Below are 16,900 nucleotides of genomic sequence, written 5' to 3'. Positions count from 1 at the left end.
GATTAGCGAAATTAGGATTATTTAGTCTAGAAAAAAGACGACTGAGGGGCGATCTAATAACCATGTATAAGTATATAAGGGGACAATACAAATATCTCGCTGAGGATCTGTTTATACCAAGGAAGGTGACGGGCACAAGGGGGCATTCTTTGCGTCTGGAGGAGAGAAGGTTTTTCCACCAACATAGAAGAGGATTCTTTACTGTTAGGGCAGTGAGAATCTGGAATTGCTTGCCTGAGGAGGTGGTGATGGCGAACTCAGTCGAGGGGTTCAAGAGAGGCCTGGATGTCTTCCTGGAGCAGAACAATATTGTATCATACAATTATTAGGTTCTGTAGAAGGACGTAGATCTGGGGATTTATTATGATGGAATATAGGCTGAACTGGATGGACAAATGTCTTTTTTCGGCCTTACTAACTATGTTACTATGTTACTATGACACAACATATGATGTAAATATATGGCATATGTCGTGAAGGGGTTAAAATAAAGTGTTCCTGGTTTTATAGATTAAACAAAATTTTTATGTAGAGCTAAATGGGGAAATCTATAAAATTGCATCTGCCCACAGACATATGTATCAACCTAGTAACATCATACATCCAAAGATAAAAAGTAGAAACTTTATTGGTAAGTGCTTCACCTGTACTTTTGTGGTCTGATTACATGAAAGGGAATATGTCACAAGGTTTTTGCTACGTAATCTGAGAGCAGCATAATGTAGGGGAAGAGAAGAGACACGGATTCTAGCGATGAGTCACTGAGCTGCTTGCTGCAGTTTTGATTGCAGCCTGGTTTACCTGCCACAGATCTACCAGCTTTGGATGCTGAGCTCTGTGTAACCTTGTGTACACTACTGATTGACAGCTGTACACTGTGCATAAACAGAAAGCTGCCAATCAGTGATGGGGGCGGGGTTATACAGAGCTCATGAATATGGAGGACTACATGGCAGCAGATTTACTATACCTTTAGTGATAATCTCCTGCTGATAAAACTGTGAGTTTATGAAAACTACACTTAGCAGCCCATTATGTGATACATCGCTGGAATCAGGAGCTCTGCCCCTACATCATGCTGTTATCAGATTAGGTGGCAAAAGCCTATTAACAGATTCCCTTTAAGATTCATTTGCCATTAAAACTATGGGCTAAACAGACATTAACTACGTGTCTCTATTGCTTACATGTCATTACAAATATTTCCAGTTTATGTAAAAATGTGTTCTACCTCTATATTTGTGATGCAAACCAGGGACCATGGGCCAGTATAACATACTAGCCCTTATGCACACTGCTTTATTAAAGCACGGGACAAGCTCTGAGCCGCATAGAGCTGTATGCACGAGACCTAATATCAGAACAGACACCTATCTCAGAAATAATTCTATAAAACATATTACCCATTTTATTTACTGTGGTAATGGTGCGTAATTATCATTATAGCGATATACCATATAGATATTATATGTATAAGATGTCCAGCAATGCAGATTTTTTTCCATCCATAAACAGTTTTCTTGCCGGATGGTTTCCCATTGGGAAGGAATAAGATTATTTATAGATTTATGGTGTATGGCAATGGCAAATATCTGGACTCTGATTATTTACTATGGGCAGCCACCATTTCTAATGAGTAATGATGTCGCCTGCCGTTATATGTCCTACAGTAAGGGTTATAGGTAATAAATAATGATCGCTTCATAGGAGCATGCAGAGTACATACACAGATAACTGTGCTACCTATATATTCATATGAACTGACATAAATCCTTACAAACGTCTTAACATTCTGTACATTCCCATAACATTTCCCACATGCTGATACTCTCTGTTCTTCTGTCTTCTATATTCCCTTCTTGTATCCCGGCCGTTTATAGCTTGTGCGTTCACATATCTTCTTCTTTCCTGTAAATACATAAGATCCATTCAGATTAATATATGTATACAAGTGTTCTCCTGGATCTATAACTCCGGGGCCCGTGGGGACGATATGATCTGCGTTTTAGGTCCCTTCCTTTATTAAACTCGCCAGATCTATGGATTATAAAATCTAAATCTCTATCTGTGGATTTCTATAGCAAATAGAGCTAAACAACATGAATGGAGACTTTAGTACTAACCCCCACTACATAAACTGTAAGGCTGGGTTCACACTGCGTTCAGTGTCTCCGTTAAATGGACTACATTACACCGCGGCATAACGTGGTGTAACGTAGTCCGTTAACGCCGCCATTGAATGCAATGTCGGACGCATCGCTAGTGCATGCCCACAATGGGTGTGCGCTAGCGCTGTGCCAAAGTCGGCACTTGCGTTAGCGCAGTCCGTTTAACGTATGCGTTGAATGGACTGCACTAACGCAATGTGAACCTAGCCTAACAGCGGCAGACTGCAATCATGTCTAAGATCTGCTTTTTTTCCAGAAATAGCGCCACACTTATCCATAGTTTGTGTATGGTTTTGCAGCTCACCCCTATTGACTTGAATGGAGATGCAATAATTAAAGGGAATCTGTCACCCTCAAAATCGTATATGAACTGCGGCCACCGGCATCAGGGGCTTAACTCTAGCATTCTGTAATGCTGTAGATAAGCCCCCGATGTATCCTGAAAGAGGAGAAATAAAGGTTACATTATACTCACCCAGTGGCGGTCCTGCTGCGGTCCGGGTCCGACGGGTGTCGCGGTCCGGTCCGGGGCCTCCCATCTTCTTACGATGACGTCCTCTTCTTGTATTAACGCTCCGGTGCAGGCATACTTTGTCTGTCCTGTTGAGGGCAGAGCAAAGTACTGCAGTGCGCAGGCGCCGGGCCTTTCTGACCTACTCGCGAATCCTGTTTTGGGGAGGTTCCCGACGGGGTCATCAAACGAGTGTCTGAATGCAATGTGACAGCACCCCTACACATTGTATAAAAAAACCCTCCAGGAGCGAGGGGAAGATGTGTGCTGCTCTTATGCTTAGCTGCCCGACGATTGTCAAGACTTGACACAATAGTGTTTACCGCACAGCTGTTAAAAGCATTAGGTTTACAGGTGAACTAGAATGTTTCTAATTAATGAAAGGAAACATCTTGAAATAAACGAAGACTTGAAATACACAGTATAATCTCACAATAAAATGGAAAACCTCTTAACATAGCATTTACCTGTTTAAGACATACAGACTGGACCAAGAGTTTTCTCTGCTTACATTCTGTCCAAACACAATCATAGAGTTTCTGTCTCCTCTCTTAATCTCACCATGTATGAGATCTGGCCTGGTAAAAAAAAATTGCATTATATGATACCGTACTCTATAAGCAGAAAACAACAAGATGAGCGCGCAATGTAATTACAGCGATGATGAGAAGTGATTGCACTTGAGTATCAGGATGTGTCAGTGCATCTGGAGGTGCTGGACACACAGCAGAAATATATATCCACATTCATCATTTCTTGTGATTCACACACAACACATTCCAGTCTCAGCCGTGGAAAAACACATTCACGATCTCAATACACATTCATAGCAAATTGGTTTTAGTTAGTAATAAACAGGAACTTAACAATCAAGACGATCATTCAGCGGTAAATATATATATGTACTGTATATATGCTGTTAAGGACCGGCGGAACGCACCAAGTATAGATAATAAGAAACTAGGTGCGTTCGCAGTCCAAGGTCCACCGTGCAGGTAAAAGACCCTGCTGCTAGTAAGACGGACTATATGGCGGTACTAAGTATACACACATGGGTTAACTTCACCCTGCGTGAAGGAAGCGATCCTGTTGCGTCACAGGACCGCAGTACCGCACATAAAGCGCGAGCAAGAAGTCAGCGGACTCAACCCCTACACAGGATTGAAGTCCGATTAGACACTTGCTGGCACAACACCACAACTGGGTGTGTCAGAGGAACATAAATAATATTATAAAGGCACAAGAGTGCGTGCGGTGCCGCACTGACGGACGCCACTAACCACCCAGGCTTGGGTCAGCAAAGCGCAGAGCAAGCGCACGGCGCCGTACTGGCGGACACAGCAACTGGTAGCTGTAATGTGTGTTTCGTGCTGTTGGATAAGTCGGGCGCTAGATAGCAAACATACACCTTCCGCGAACAGACATTCAATAGGGAGGGTTATTTAAAGAGCGACTTTCACTCACAACACACACACATATTTACAAGACAATACTAGCGCATGGCCGTGCGGTCATGCGCAGTTTATATAGTAGCAGCACAGGAAGCAGCTCCAGAAGTTTTGCCCTTTCAGGACCTGCCAAGAGGACCAATGGGATGTGCTGCAATACCTGAGCATGTGACCCTCGATCTCCAACGGGAGATCCTGCCCTGGGCATGCTCAGACAGAGAAAAGCAGGACTTAGATCCAGAAACGTCCACTCGCCGCTGCCCAGCACTGGCTTCAATGGCAGAAGCAGGAAAAGCAGCAGTAACTCTTCGCACAGAGTCAGACTGAGCGAGACGCTGGGATCAACGTCCCTGCTGAGCAGACTCCACCGCGGCTGGAGAAGAATGGGAGACCGCAGCGGAGACGGATCGAGATTCCCCCAGTGCAGCAGAGGAAACTCGACTCCTAACATATGCTCTCTTATTTTTAAATTTTAAAACTTACAAAAATGAAAATGGGCTGATGCAAAAGTTTGGGCACCCTGCATGGTTAGTGCCTAGTAGCACCCCCTTTTGAATGTTTCACAGCTTGTAAACACTTTGTGTAGCCATCTGAGAGTCTTAATTCTTGTTTGAGGGATTTTCATCTATTCTTCCTGGGAAAATTCTTCCCTTTCTGTGAGATACTTGGGTTTTCTTGCATGCACTGCTATTTTGAGGTCTATCCACAGATTTTCAATTATCTTCAGATCAGGGGACTGTGAGGGCCATTGTCAAACCTTCAGCATGCACCTTTTGAGGTAGTCTATTGTGGATTTTGATGTGCATTTAGATCATCCATTTGTAGAAGCCATCCTCTTTCAACTTCAGCTTTTTTACAAATGGTGTTCTGTTTGCTTCAAAAATTTGTTGACATTTCATTGAATCCATTCTTCCCTCTACCCATGTAATGTTCCCCATGCCAATGGCTGCACGACAACCCCAAAGCATGTTTCATTCACCCCCTTGCTTTAATAGTTGGCGAGATGTTCGCATATACCTTTTATCATTGTGGCCAAAGAGTTCTATTGTAACCTCATTGGTCCACAGGACTTGTCTCCAAAATGCTTCAGGCTTGTTTACATGTTCTCTTGCATACTAGTTACTCTGAATTTTATGGTGAGGATGCAGGAGAGGTTTTCTTCTTATAACTCTTCCATGAAGGTTATATTTGTGCAGGTGTCTCTGAACTGTAGAACAATGTACCACAACTCCAGAGTCTGCTAAATCTTTATGAAGTTATTTTGCAGTCAAGTGGGGGTTCTGATTTGCCTCTCTAGCAATACTATGAGCAGCACTCCAGACCTTATATTGACCTTCACTGTTCATATTAACTGCAATTTCTTGATTACATTTCGAACTGAGGAAAGGGAATGCTTTGCTATCTTCTTCTATCCTTCTCCTGCTTTGTGGGCCTCCATGATTTTTATTTTCAGAGCGCTAGGAAGCTGCTTAGAAGAGCACATGACTGAATTTTTTTGGCACAAGGTTAGAGGATGCTGGGCTTTTATAAAGCTGGGAAATTTGCATCACCTGGCCTTTCCTAACAATGATAGTGACAAGCCATAACGTTAACAGGCTAAGTAAGGTCTGAAACCTTGGTCATAGTTACCTGAGCACACAAATCTCCAAGTGTGCCCAAACTTTTGCATTCGCTCATTTCTCTTTTTTTATTATGAAAATGTAAAAAATGACATTATATATATATATGTAAGTACAGACCTAAAGTTTGGACACACCTTCTCATTTAAAGATTTTTCTGTATTTTCATGACTATGAAAATTGTAAATGCACACTGAAGGCATCAAAACTATGAATTAAAACATGTGGAATTATATACATAAAGGGAACCTGTCACCTGAATTTGGCGGGACCAGTTTTCGGTCATATGGGCGGAGTTTTCAGGTGTTTGAAAGGCGTGTACTATGGAGGACAAAGAATGAACTTCAATCCAATATTGCGGCCAGCATGCAGCCGGTGGGTAAGGAAAGGGTAAATCAAACACCCGAAAACCCCGCCCATATTACCAAAAACCGGTCCCGCCAAATTCAGGTGACAGGTTCCCTTTAACAAAAAAGTGTGAAACAACTGAAACTATGTCTTATATTCTAGGTTCTTCAAAGTAGCCACCTTTTGCTTTGATGACTGCTTTGCACACTCTTGGCATTCTCTTGATGAGTTTCAAGAGGTAGTCACCGGAAATGGTTTTCCAACAATCTTGAAGGAGTTCCCAGAGATGCTTAGCACTTGTTGGCCCTTTTGCCTTCACTCTGCGGTCCAGATCACCCCAAACCATCTCAATTGGGTTCAGGTCTGGTGAGTGTGGAGACCAGGTCATCTGGCGTAGCACCCCATCACTCTCCTTGGTCAAATAGCCCTTACACAGCCTGGAGGTGTGTTTGGGGTCATTGTCCTGTTAAAAAATAAATGATGGTCCAACTAAACGCAAACCGGATGGAATGGCATGCTGCTGCAAGATGCTGTGGTAGCCATGCTGGTTCAGTATGCCTTCAATTTTGAATAAATCCCCAACAGTGTCACGAGCAAAGCACCCCCACACCATCACACCTCCTCCATGCTTCACGGTGGGAACCAGGCATGTAGAGTCCATCCGTTCACCTTTTCTCTGTCGCACAAAGACATGGTGGTTGGAAACAAAGATCTCAAATTTGGACTAATGTCCATTCCTTGTGTTCTTTAGCCCAAACAAGTCTCTTCTGCTTGTTTCCTGTCCTTAGCAGTGGTTTCCTAGCAGCTATTTTACCATGAAGGCTTTGCTGCACAAAGTCTCCTCTTAACAGTTGTTGTAGAGATGTGTCTGCTACTAGAACTCTGTGTGGCATTGACCTGGTCTCTAATCAGAGCTGCTGTTAACCTGCAAATTCTGAGGCTGGTGACTCGGATAAACTTATCCTCAGAAGCAGAGGTGACTCTTGGTCTTCCTTGTCCTCATGTGAGCCAGTTGCTTTGCAGCGCTTGATGGTTTTTGCAACTGCACTTGGGGACACTTTCGAAGTTTTCCCAATTTTTCGGACTGACTGACCTTCATTTCTAAAAGTAATGATGGCCACTTGTTTTTCTTTGCTTAGAATTTGTATTATGGCAAGAAAATAGCAGCTAACAGTCTATTCAGTAGGACTATCAGCTGTGTATCCACCAGACTTCTGCTCAACACAACTGATGGTCCCAACCCCATTTATAAGGCAAGAAATCCCACTTATTAAACTTGACAGGACACACCTGTGAAGTGAAAACCATTTCCGGTGACTACCTCTTGAAGCTCATCAAGAGAATGCCAAGAATGTGCAAAGCAGTCATCAAAGCAAAAGGTGGCTACTTTGAAGAACCTAGAATATAAGACATATTTTCAGTTGTTTCACTCTTTAAGTATATAATTCCACATGTGTTAATTCCTAGTTTTGATGCCTTCAGTGTGAATTTACAATTTTCATAGTCATGAAAATACAGAAAAATCTTTAAATGAGAAGGTGTAACCAGACTTTTGGTCTGTACTATATATATATATATATATATATATATATATATATATATATATATATATATATATATACCTAAAATACAATGGAAATGTGTCATCTTTAACTTTAGACCTTTTAGAGATCATTTCATCTTCAACTTCCCAATAACAGTAATTTTGACCAGGAGTGTCCACATTTTTACATGCCACTGTATATATGTCTAGATACAACTATACATATATGGGCCATCAGTGGCCATAGTAATAGAAATGAATTAACTTTTTAATTTATTTGTGGAAAAACATTCTTCATTTACATGTCCCTGGTAAACCATCAGAACCGTCACTCCCGCGACCCATTTATTACCTTCACCTCCTTTTTCCATGCATTGTCTTAAAAGCAGATATATATAGAAGCAATGACCTCTAGTCACAGTCACTAATTCAGACGCTTGTTTACTGGTCTGTTTACACGGGCTGATGGGAGCAGAAAGATCGTTAATAAGATCTTTCTGACTCCATAAATCATGTTATCAGCAGCACATCAGCCATTTTCAATGACAATGATTTTTTTTTTCTCATTCGTCGGGTGATCATCAGCATGTTTACCTGGGCCAATATGTGGGGACAAGCATTTTTACAAATGCTGGTTCACGGATTCCTTTCTTGTCTGAACACACCAGACAGTAAAACGTCTGGGAGATATTTTCTTTAGAAATTCAGCACTGGATCTATTGGATAAATCTATTCTCTGTACATGAAAGAAGGAGAGGAAAGGAACACATGGCTGTGGCAAACCCCTTACGTGAGATAGAGGAAAAGCAGGTTTTTAATACATATACCGTAAATCAGAAAGGCGATTTATGTGCCTTTACATAGCGAATACCAAAAAGGTATATGAGGACAGACAACTCATTCCCAATCTGATAAATGTACGTATGTCACGTTTCATATCTCCCAAGTGGCTAGGTAAATTGAAGGAACAATAACAAAAAACTAAATATATTATATACAAAAAAATAATAATAGAACTGCATGTGGATCATTCTTTGTTTTGTTCTTTGACAATGAGGTCAAAAAAGCAATTCAATTGTTAAAAAGGAAGTGCAGAGAATATGCTGTGGTCTGGGTTTCTTTAGTTTTAAACAATAGAAGGAAATTCTGAGGTTGACTACAGATGATAATGTCACTGTATGGACTTATTTGAAGAATAGGTATATATATTATATATATATATATATATATATATATATATATATATATACTATTTTCTTTGAGCTTATGAACCAAAAAGTGACCCCTGCTTTTTCCACTATTTCTGTTGGATGAATTATGATCACGGAAGGATATCATAAACCCTGGAAACACTGAATTGCTAGGAATGTGAAGCTCCATTTTTAAGTCTATAACTAATTACAATGGTTAATGGTAAAGAAAAATAACAACGTGGAGTTGGAAAAAAAACAAGTGGGACGAATCTATATCCTTGGTCTTAGGGGCTTAGATAGACATTTTTACAGGTTCTACCTGTCAGAAACTCACATCATTGATGATGAAAGTTGTCTAAAATTATGAGTGCAGCAAACTGGATATTTTATCAGGTCTTATCATTTATAAGACCAGTAACAACCCAACTGATGGAATAGTACATGCTGCTGACGATCAGTGTCATGAGATCGCCGGAGGACTCAGAGGAGGAGGAGAATCGGTCTGGGTGGTAAGTTTGCTGTTCTTATTTTATTTAGTACAATGTTAGGTATTAAGCAGCCCAGCCAATTCAATCATTACAGATGTATTAATAAAAGGAAAGTAGTAAAAAAAATAAAAAAAACACTTGCTCGCCTGTACAAATTTAGGTACTGAACGGAGCTTTTTGCAAGTAAAAGAAAATCTGACTGTAAGGCCCGTTTTTACACTTAGCGTTTTTTTTATTGTTGTTGGTAGCATTGTTGATGCATATTCTTATTTTTAAACTGTATAGCTGCAGATTTGTCCATCTTCAAGTAAAAAAATGTATTTGTTGTTGCCAAAAGTTAAAGTTTAAGCAGCAAAGTTCAGACTGGCAAAATGACAGAATTTCGGAAAGATTTTGAATGTGGCATAATAATAGTGTTAAAAAGGTATTGAAAGTTATCCCCTGTCCATATGAATGAAATAGAAAGCTGACCAAAAACACACTTAATGAGCGGGCACCATCTGCATATATGGTACACTTTTAGGGGATCACCACCTGCATACTTCATATAACATAAACCAAACCAGAAAAAGTGTATGCATGAAAATTGGGATCACCACAACAATACAAAAATAATTAGCAAAATACAACTTTATTAAGGGAACATTAAACAACATACATAAAAACATTTAAAAACCCCATAATGTGACCTGGGGTAACGGGTCCATACAAATAACAGTTAAATGCTATAACACAAGAAACAACATTGCACAGCTCATATGCATCAGTACATCGGTAACAAAGTCAAAATTCCCAACGTATGGGTATGATAGAATATAATACACCCCCACATACCAAATCTATGAATAAATCAAGGCACACGTAATAATGCCCCCTAGAAAAAGGGTCAGAGGAGAAACAGAGAATAACAAACTCCCCCTCAAAAAACACTTGACGTCTGGATCCCTAGCCCCTGATGTTAAAGTCCTATATCTCTTACCCTCCCTGTATAGGTTAGACACTACTGCCTAACCTATTCAGGGAGGGTAAGAGATATAGGACTTTAACATCAGGGGCTAGGGATCCAGACGTCAAGTGTTTTTTGAGGGGGAGTTTGTTATTCTCTGTTTCTCCTCTGACCCTTTTTCTAGGGGGCATTATTACGTGTTCCTTGATTTATTCATAGATTTTGGATTTGGTATGTGGGGGTGTATTATATTCTATCATACCCATACGTTGGGAATTTTGACTTTGTTACCGATGTACTGATGCATATGAGCTGTGCAATGTTGTTTCTTGTGTTATAGCATTTAACTGTTATTTGTATGGACCCGTTACCCCAGGTTACATTATGGGGTTTTTAAATGTTTTTATGTATGTTGTTTAATGTTCCCTTAATAAAGTTGTATTTTGCTAATTATTTTTGTATTGTTGTGGTGATCCCAATTTTCATGCATACACTTTTTCTGGTTTGGTTTATGAAATAGAAAGCTGAGTACAACATTGAGCCAGTTTACCTGTAGAGTTGGGGGCAGGATCTTTTTAGTGACGCTGAGGATAATCCAAGTTTATTCTGGTTCTTATTTTTGGTCTTCTTGAGGAGATCTCTGACTCTTCCCCACGGGTGGAGATCAAGCTAAAAAACAAGAGCAGAGATATGACAGAACATACCCAAGACATATAGGACCCTGAAGATTCAATAGCCGTTACCCTGTGACCCTCTAAGACTAATACTATAATGGATGAGTCTTGGCCTCACACTTACAATCAGAAACAGATTTTCAGATTCATCTTTCGATTGGATGATCAGATGTTAACAAAACAGGCTTTGTTAGTTTGGCTTCACACCGTTCTGATAAAACTTATTTTACCCTGTGCGTAATAATATCTTTCCCACTCTGGAATAATGTCATTTTGCTGGAAGCTATTTTCTTTTGCTATTTTGGAGTTCTCCAGTGCTAACAAGCCAATCCTGCCAGAGAACTCACGCAGTGTAGAAAAGCAAATAATGAAGTGCAGGTTTCAGCTTGTTGAGGAATACTGGAGGAATGTCTGAGCCTCCATTAGGGGCGCAGACACCTTATAGTCTGAAAAGCATGGCTGCTGATTACGGTCTCCATGATCATCCTTTTAGGAGCCAGACTCACACCTGGTATTTTCAGCTGAAAATCTTTCTTACCCTTACATTAATTAGTCTGGCCTCAGACTGCCGTAAAAGGTGTCTGGCAATGGAGCAGATGACCTGAGAATAGCACTCAATGGCCGCTGCAAGAAAGATCACCCCACTATGTAAAGTAAATGGATGTGGCCCTACATAGGTTCCCTGATTTGATGTTGACATGGCATCTTTTAGAGGTTTTTGTCAAAGGGTTCTGCCCTGGGCCATTTTACTTGTAAAACCTTTCCTTTACATGTCAGTGAAAAAAGGGCAAGATTGAGATTCGTGTGTTAAAGAAGCATGGCGGGCAGTGAGACATTTAATTGAGAAATGTCAAACTAAAGGGAAACTGATAGGTCCCCTATGTTCCACCAAATCACCAGCATTTGTATCTTCCTATATAAACACCCTGTATAACAAACCCTTTATTACATTTGACACATTAACAAATCTTGAGAAAAAGTGTCGGTAAATTTTTCATGTGCAAATTAACCGTTTGACTATTTGATGGGGCATTTGTGTGCCCAGACTAGCCGTCCCACTCAGTATGTTATGGCGCCCCTGTGGGTGTGATTACATTATTTGCCAGCGTGTGACTTCCTTTCATACAAATCATAGCGCCTCTGAAGCCAGGAAATGTACACCTGACTTCAGAGGCGATCTGCGCATGTGTGGCAGCAGAGGAGAAGCTCGATCTTCATCTCTTCCGTTGCTGTTGACTTCTTCTCTGCCCCCGAACATGCACAGTGCACATCTGACGCCGAGTGTACACTTCCTGGATTCAGAGGCGCAATGACGGGCATGAAAGGAAGTCACACACAGGAAGCTGGCGATGAAGTCGGCTCTTGGAAATCACACTTGCAGGGGTTATTATGACAAAAGGCTGAGGGGGACAACTAATCTTGAGAAACAAATGCCCGATAGACTATTCAAAAGGTAATTTGCATGTGAAAAATGAACTTTAGAAATATTTTTTTCTAAAAATCTATTAATGTCTCAAACATAATAAAGGGCTTGTTGTTAGACAGGTTGCTTATATAGGAAGATATAAATTCTGGTGATTTGGGTGACCTGTCAGGTTCCCTTTAAAGGAAATACTTTAAAAAAATACTTTTTTAAAAAAAATTTAAGCTGAATATTGAAAAAAATATTAATTTTATTTATCAGATCTTATTTTCAAAATTTGTCTTATTCTTTTTCCTGCAGCCTTGATTGAGCTTCTAGTATCAGCATGTAGAGAAATGTTTTACAGCAGATCTGATGACCATAGGAAACAATAATCTGAATATGTTCATTGACTCCCATGTTAAGAGTTTTCTAGACCAGCATTGTGATCTGTGCAGAAGTCACTGCAGAGAGGGAGAGGAGGTGAGCTGTGACTATGACTTATTGTTGCCTTTCCTTTTTCTGTAGGATTTGCTATATGCCGTGAGGCCTTGGAAACATTGCGAGATACCTACACACAGTCAGAAGTCTGTATGGCAGTGAGCAGCAGCCATGGAGATTCAGTACCAGGGAGCACGTGCCCTAAGTTATCCAATATTACTGACTACACAGATGTTCTGAAAACCTTCCAAGGATTCAGAAGACTTTGTATGGATTATATTATAATGTAATATGCTTAGAATAGACAACATAATATAAACATCTTGGTTCAAGAAACATATTAAAACCATTTGTGAAAGTCACTTCGAAGTCTATTTGTTCAGCTGCATAATATAGTCTTCCTAATTATCATCTGCCAACTAATGTCAAGGTATTTCAAAATCCAAAATACTGGTTTTATTAGTGAGTGGTAGGAAGTTATACTGTAAAAAGAAAATCTAAGGCTTTGTACCTTATATTTGCCTAATTATAAACTTATGGTTGGAAGGGGCTGGGTGCGGAACCCGATGCATTAGGTATTTATGTAATGCTACAATAATAAAGCTGTCATGATTATTATAGTGGTGCTTACAACTCATACATTTATGGCACATTCTCAGGCACACGCAGCTCTCACCATTTTATTTGTATGGGACTTCCAATCACTTGCCCACTGACTGCTGCACATGATGGAGCCCCGTTCTCAAAACTGATGCAGATCCCATTTGTGGTACTATCTGCTATACATGTTTGGCGTATATTGAGGATATGGTTATAAATGTACAAGATATAAATATCCCTTTAAAGCTACATAGTACAGCCCCTGACACAAGTCATCATGTATAAGCATATGAAGAAAAGAAACAGCAAACCTTTTTTATGTCTTGTTCTGATTGTGTATAGGCGTCACCGTAATTCCTGTCCCACATTTGCTTACTTTCTTTGTCATCACATTTCAATTTAGTAAAGGGTTTCCTTACTCCCAATATAGAAGGACTCCTCCAGCCATCTGTCTGGGCAAGATTTCCTAAAAAAAAGTAATAATAGTGATATGGAAAAATTACAACACAAAGAAACAAAGTTTCGTCCAATCAATGACTGCAGTCATGCTTTCATTAACCCCTTCATGACCCAGCCTATTTTGACCTTAAAGACCTTGCCGTTTTTTGCAATTCTGACCAGTGTCCCTTTATGAGGTAATAACTCAGGAACGCTTCAACGGCTCCTAGCGGTTCTGAGATTGTTTTTTCGTGACATATTGGGCTTCATGTTAGTGGTAAATTTAGGTCAATAAATTATGCGTTTATTTGTGATAAAAACGGAAATTTGGCGAAAATTTCGCAATTTTCACATTTTGAATTTTTATTCTGTTAAACCAGAGAGATATGTGACACAAAATAGTTAATAAATAACATTTCCCACATGTTTACTTTACATCAGCACAATTTTGGAAACAAAATTTTTTTTTGTTAGGAAGTTATAAGGGTTAAAATTTGACCAGCGATTTCTCATTTTTACAACGAAATTTACAAAACCATTTTTTTTAGGGACCACCTCACATTTGAAGTCAGTTTGAGGGGTCTATATGGCTGAAAATACCCAAAAGTGACACCATTCTAAAAACTGCACCCCTCAAGGTACTCAAAACCACATTCAAGAAGTTTATTAACCCTTCAGGTGCTTCACAGCAGCAGAAGCAACATGGAAGGAAAAAATGAACATTTAACTTTTTAGTCACAAAAATTATCTTTTAGCAACAATTTTTTTATTTTCCCAATGGTAAAAGGAGAAACTGAACCACGAAAGTTGTTGTCCAATTTGTCCTGAGTACGCTGATACCTCATATGTGGGGGTAAACCACTGTTTGGGCACATGGCAGGGCTTGGAAGGGAAGGAGCGCCATTTGACTTTTTGAATCAAAAATTGGCTCCACTCTTTAGCGGACACCATGTCACGTTTGGAGAGCCCCCGTGTACCTAAAAATTGGAGCTCCCCCACAAGTGACCCCATTTTGGAAACAAGACGCCCCAAGGAACTTATCTAGATGCATAGTGAGCACTTTGAACCCCCAGGTGCTTCACAAATTGATCCGTAAAAATGAAAAAGTACTTTTTTTTCACAAAAAAATTCTTTTAGCCTCAATTTTTTCATTTTCACATGGGCAACAGGATAAAATGGATCCTAAAATGTGTTGGGCAATTTCTCCTGAGTACACCAATACCTCACATGTGGGGGTAAACCACTGTTTGGGCACATGGTAAGGCTCGGAAGGGAAGGAGCGCCATTTGACTTTTTGAATGAAAAATTATTTCCATCGTTAGCGGACACCATGTCGCGTCTGGATAGCTCCTGTGTGCCTAAACATTGGCGCTCCCCCACAAGTGACCCCATTTTGGAAACTAGACCCCCCAAGGAACTTATTTAGATGCCTAGTGAGCACTTTAAACCCTCAGGTGCTTCACAAATTGATCTGTAAAAATGAAAAAGTACTTTTTTTTCACAAAAAAATTCTTTTCGCCTCAATTTTTTCATTTTCACATGGGCAGTAGGATAAAATGGATCATAAAATTTGTTGGGCAATTTCTCCCGAGTACGCCGATACCTCATATGTGGGGGTAAACCACTGTTTGGGCCAGGGCCGGCTCCAGGTTTTTGTGGGCCCCGGGCAGAAGAGTCTCAGTGGGCCCCCCCTTTAACACATACCACGATTCATGATCACATATAAACACAGCCATGTAGTGTATAACACAGCCCACGTAGTATATAGCAGCCCAGCCCACGTAGTATATAGCAGCGCAGCCCACGTAGTATATACCAGCCCAGCTGCCCATGTAGTATATAGCAGCCCACGTAGTATATAGCAGCCTGAGGGGGGGACATGTGCTGTACCAGGGCAGAATGAGTGGAGCCCCTGTGCCCTCAGGGCCCGGAGTGTGGCATCAGCAGTGGGCAAAAGGGCTCTCAGGCCGGCCTCCAGCACTCACAGGGGAATAAGTGCCCCCTGCAGCCAACTATTCAGGAGTAAGGTGGAAAGTTGCGCGGCGCCCCCCCATACCTGCTGATATAGCCGTCGCCGTCCGTCCCCATCACAGGTCTGGAAGATGCACCTCATGATCCTCTCCTCCTCGCCGGTGCTGGAGAAGTTGCTGCTACCTTTGCAGCTGCTGCTCTCGGTGACTTCCACAGCCGCTGCGCCCGATCTCCTGGACTAGTGCCCACCAGTATCCCTGGCTGCCCCCACTCCTCAGGGTGTGTCCTGCTCAGCGCTCTCCCCCTGGTCACCTAGAGGTCGCAGTCAGATCCCCGATCAGGCGCCCCCCGGCTCGTCTTGTGGGGGAGGTGCAGGCAGCACACGTGGGGGGAGTGTCGTGTCGTGTTGTAGTGTCTTCCTCAGACAGTCACTGATAGCAGCATGGCGGAGGACAGTGCCAGCACCCCTCTCCGGGGCAGTTGCTCCATGTCCCGGCTCTCCCAGGCCTTGTCACACACCCACCTGGACCTGCTGGAGCAAGAAGCCATGGTGGCGTCACCCCTGCTGTCCCCGCGACCCCCCGGCCCTGCTGCCAGCAGCCGCAAGAGGAAGCTGTCCAAGAGCCAGAGCCTGTCCGGCTCCCAGGAGAGTCTGAGCGGCCTCGTCAGCGAAGCCCGGGTGCTGGTGGTCAACACCGGGGGCACCATCGGCATGATGTACCAGAACGAAGGTGACCGGGGAGGGAAGGCACAGCTGACGGGGAACTACAGCTCCCAGCATGCACTGCCGCGCGCGGGATGGAGTTATTGCCAGTGTGATAGTGCACGGCTGGGCATCCAGACTGGCCACTGTTGGATGAGGAACATCCCGGACTGCTAGCTGCGGACACAGCCACCAGGACCCTGCCCAGCTCTCCTCTCTCCCAGGGGCTGTTCCTGTTCCTTTCGCGCTCCCCTGCCACACCATGCGCTGAGTGCGCTCCTCCCCCCGCTGAGGGGAATAGTGAGGAGGGCGGGACCGATGCAGGTCCCGGCGGCCCTGCTGAACAGTGTATGTGCGCAGCAGTATCCCAGCGCGAGTGGGCCCCCCCGTCTCGCCAGGGCCCCGGC

The 16,900-nt window shown here is 42.0% G+C and overlaps 1 protein-coding gene across 1 annotated transcript in view; it reads right to left on the bottom strand.

The window, feature by feature from the left end:
• Positions 1-436: 436 nt before the first annotated feature.
• LOC138665686 (uncharacterized) overlaps positions 437-16,900 on the bottom strand; it is a 97,448-nt gene continuing 80,984 nt past the window's right edge. The window contains exons 5-8 of the mRNA XM_069753400.1: positions 13,693-13,847; positions 10,815-10,933; positions 3,147-3,257; positions 437-1,908 (exon numbers count right to left, since the gene is read on the bottom strand). Coding sequence (XP_069609501.1) covers positions 1,890-1,908; positions 3,147-3,257; positions 10,815-10,933; positions 13,693-13,847 — 404 coding nt within the window. The 3' untranslated portion in view covers positions 437-1,889. The remainder of the gene's footprint in view (positions 1,909-3,146; positions 3,258-10,814; positions 10,934-13,692; positions 13,848-16,900) is intronic.

The sequence above is a fragment of the Ranitomeya imitator genome, chromosome 2 (assembly GCF_032444005.1).
Source record: "Ranitomeya imitator isolate aRanImi1 chromosome 2, aRanImi1.pri, whole genome shotgun sequence".
Classification (NCBI taxonomy): Eukaryota; Metazoa; Chordata; class Amphibia; order Anura; family Dendrobatidae; genus Ranitomeya; species Ranitomeya imitator.
Note: the sequence above shows the minus strand (reverse complement) of the source record. Positions and strands in the feature narration are given on the sequence as shown.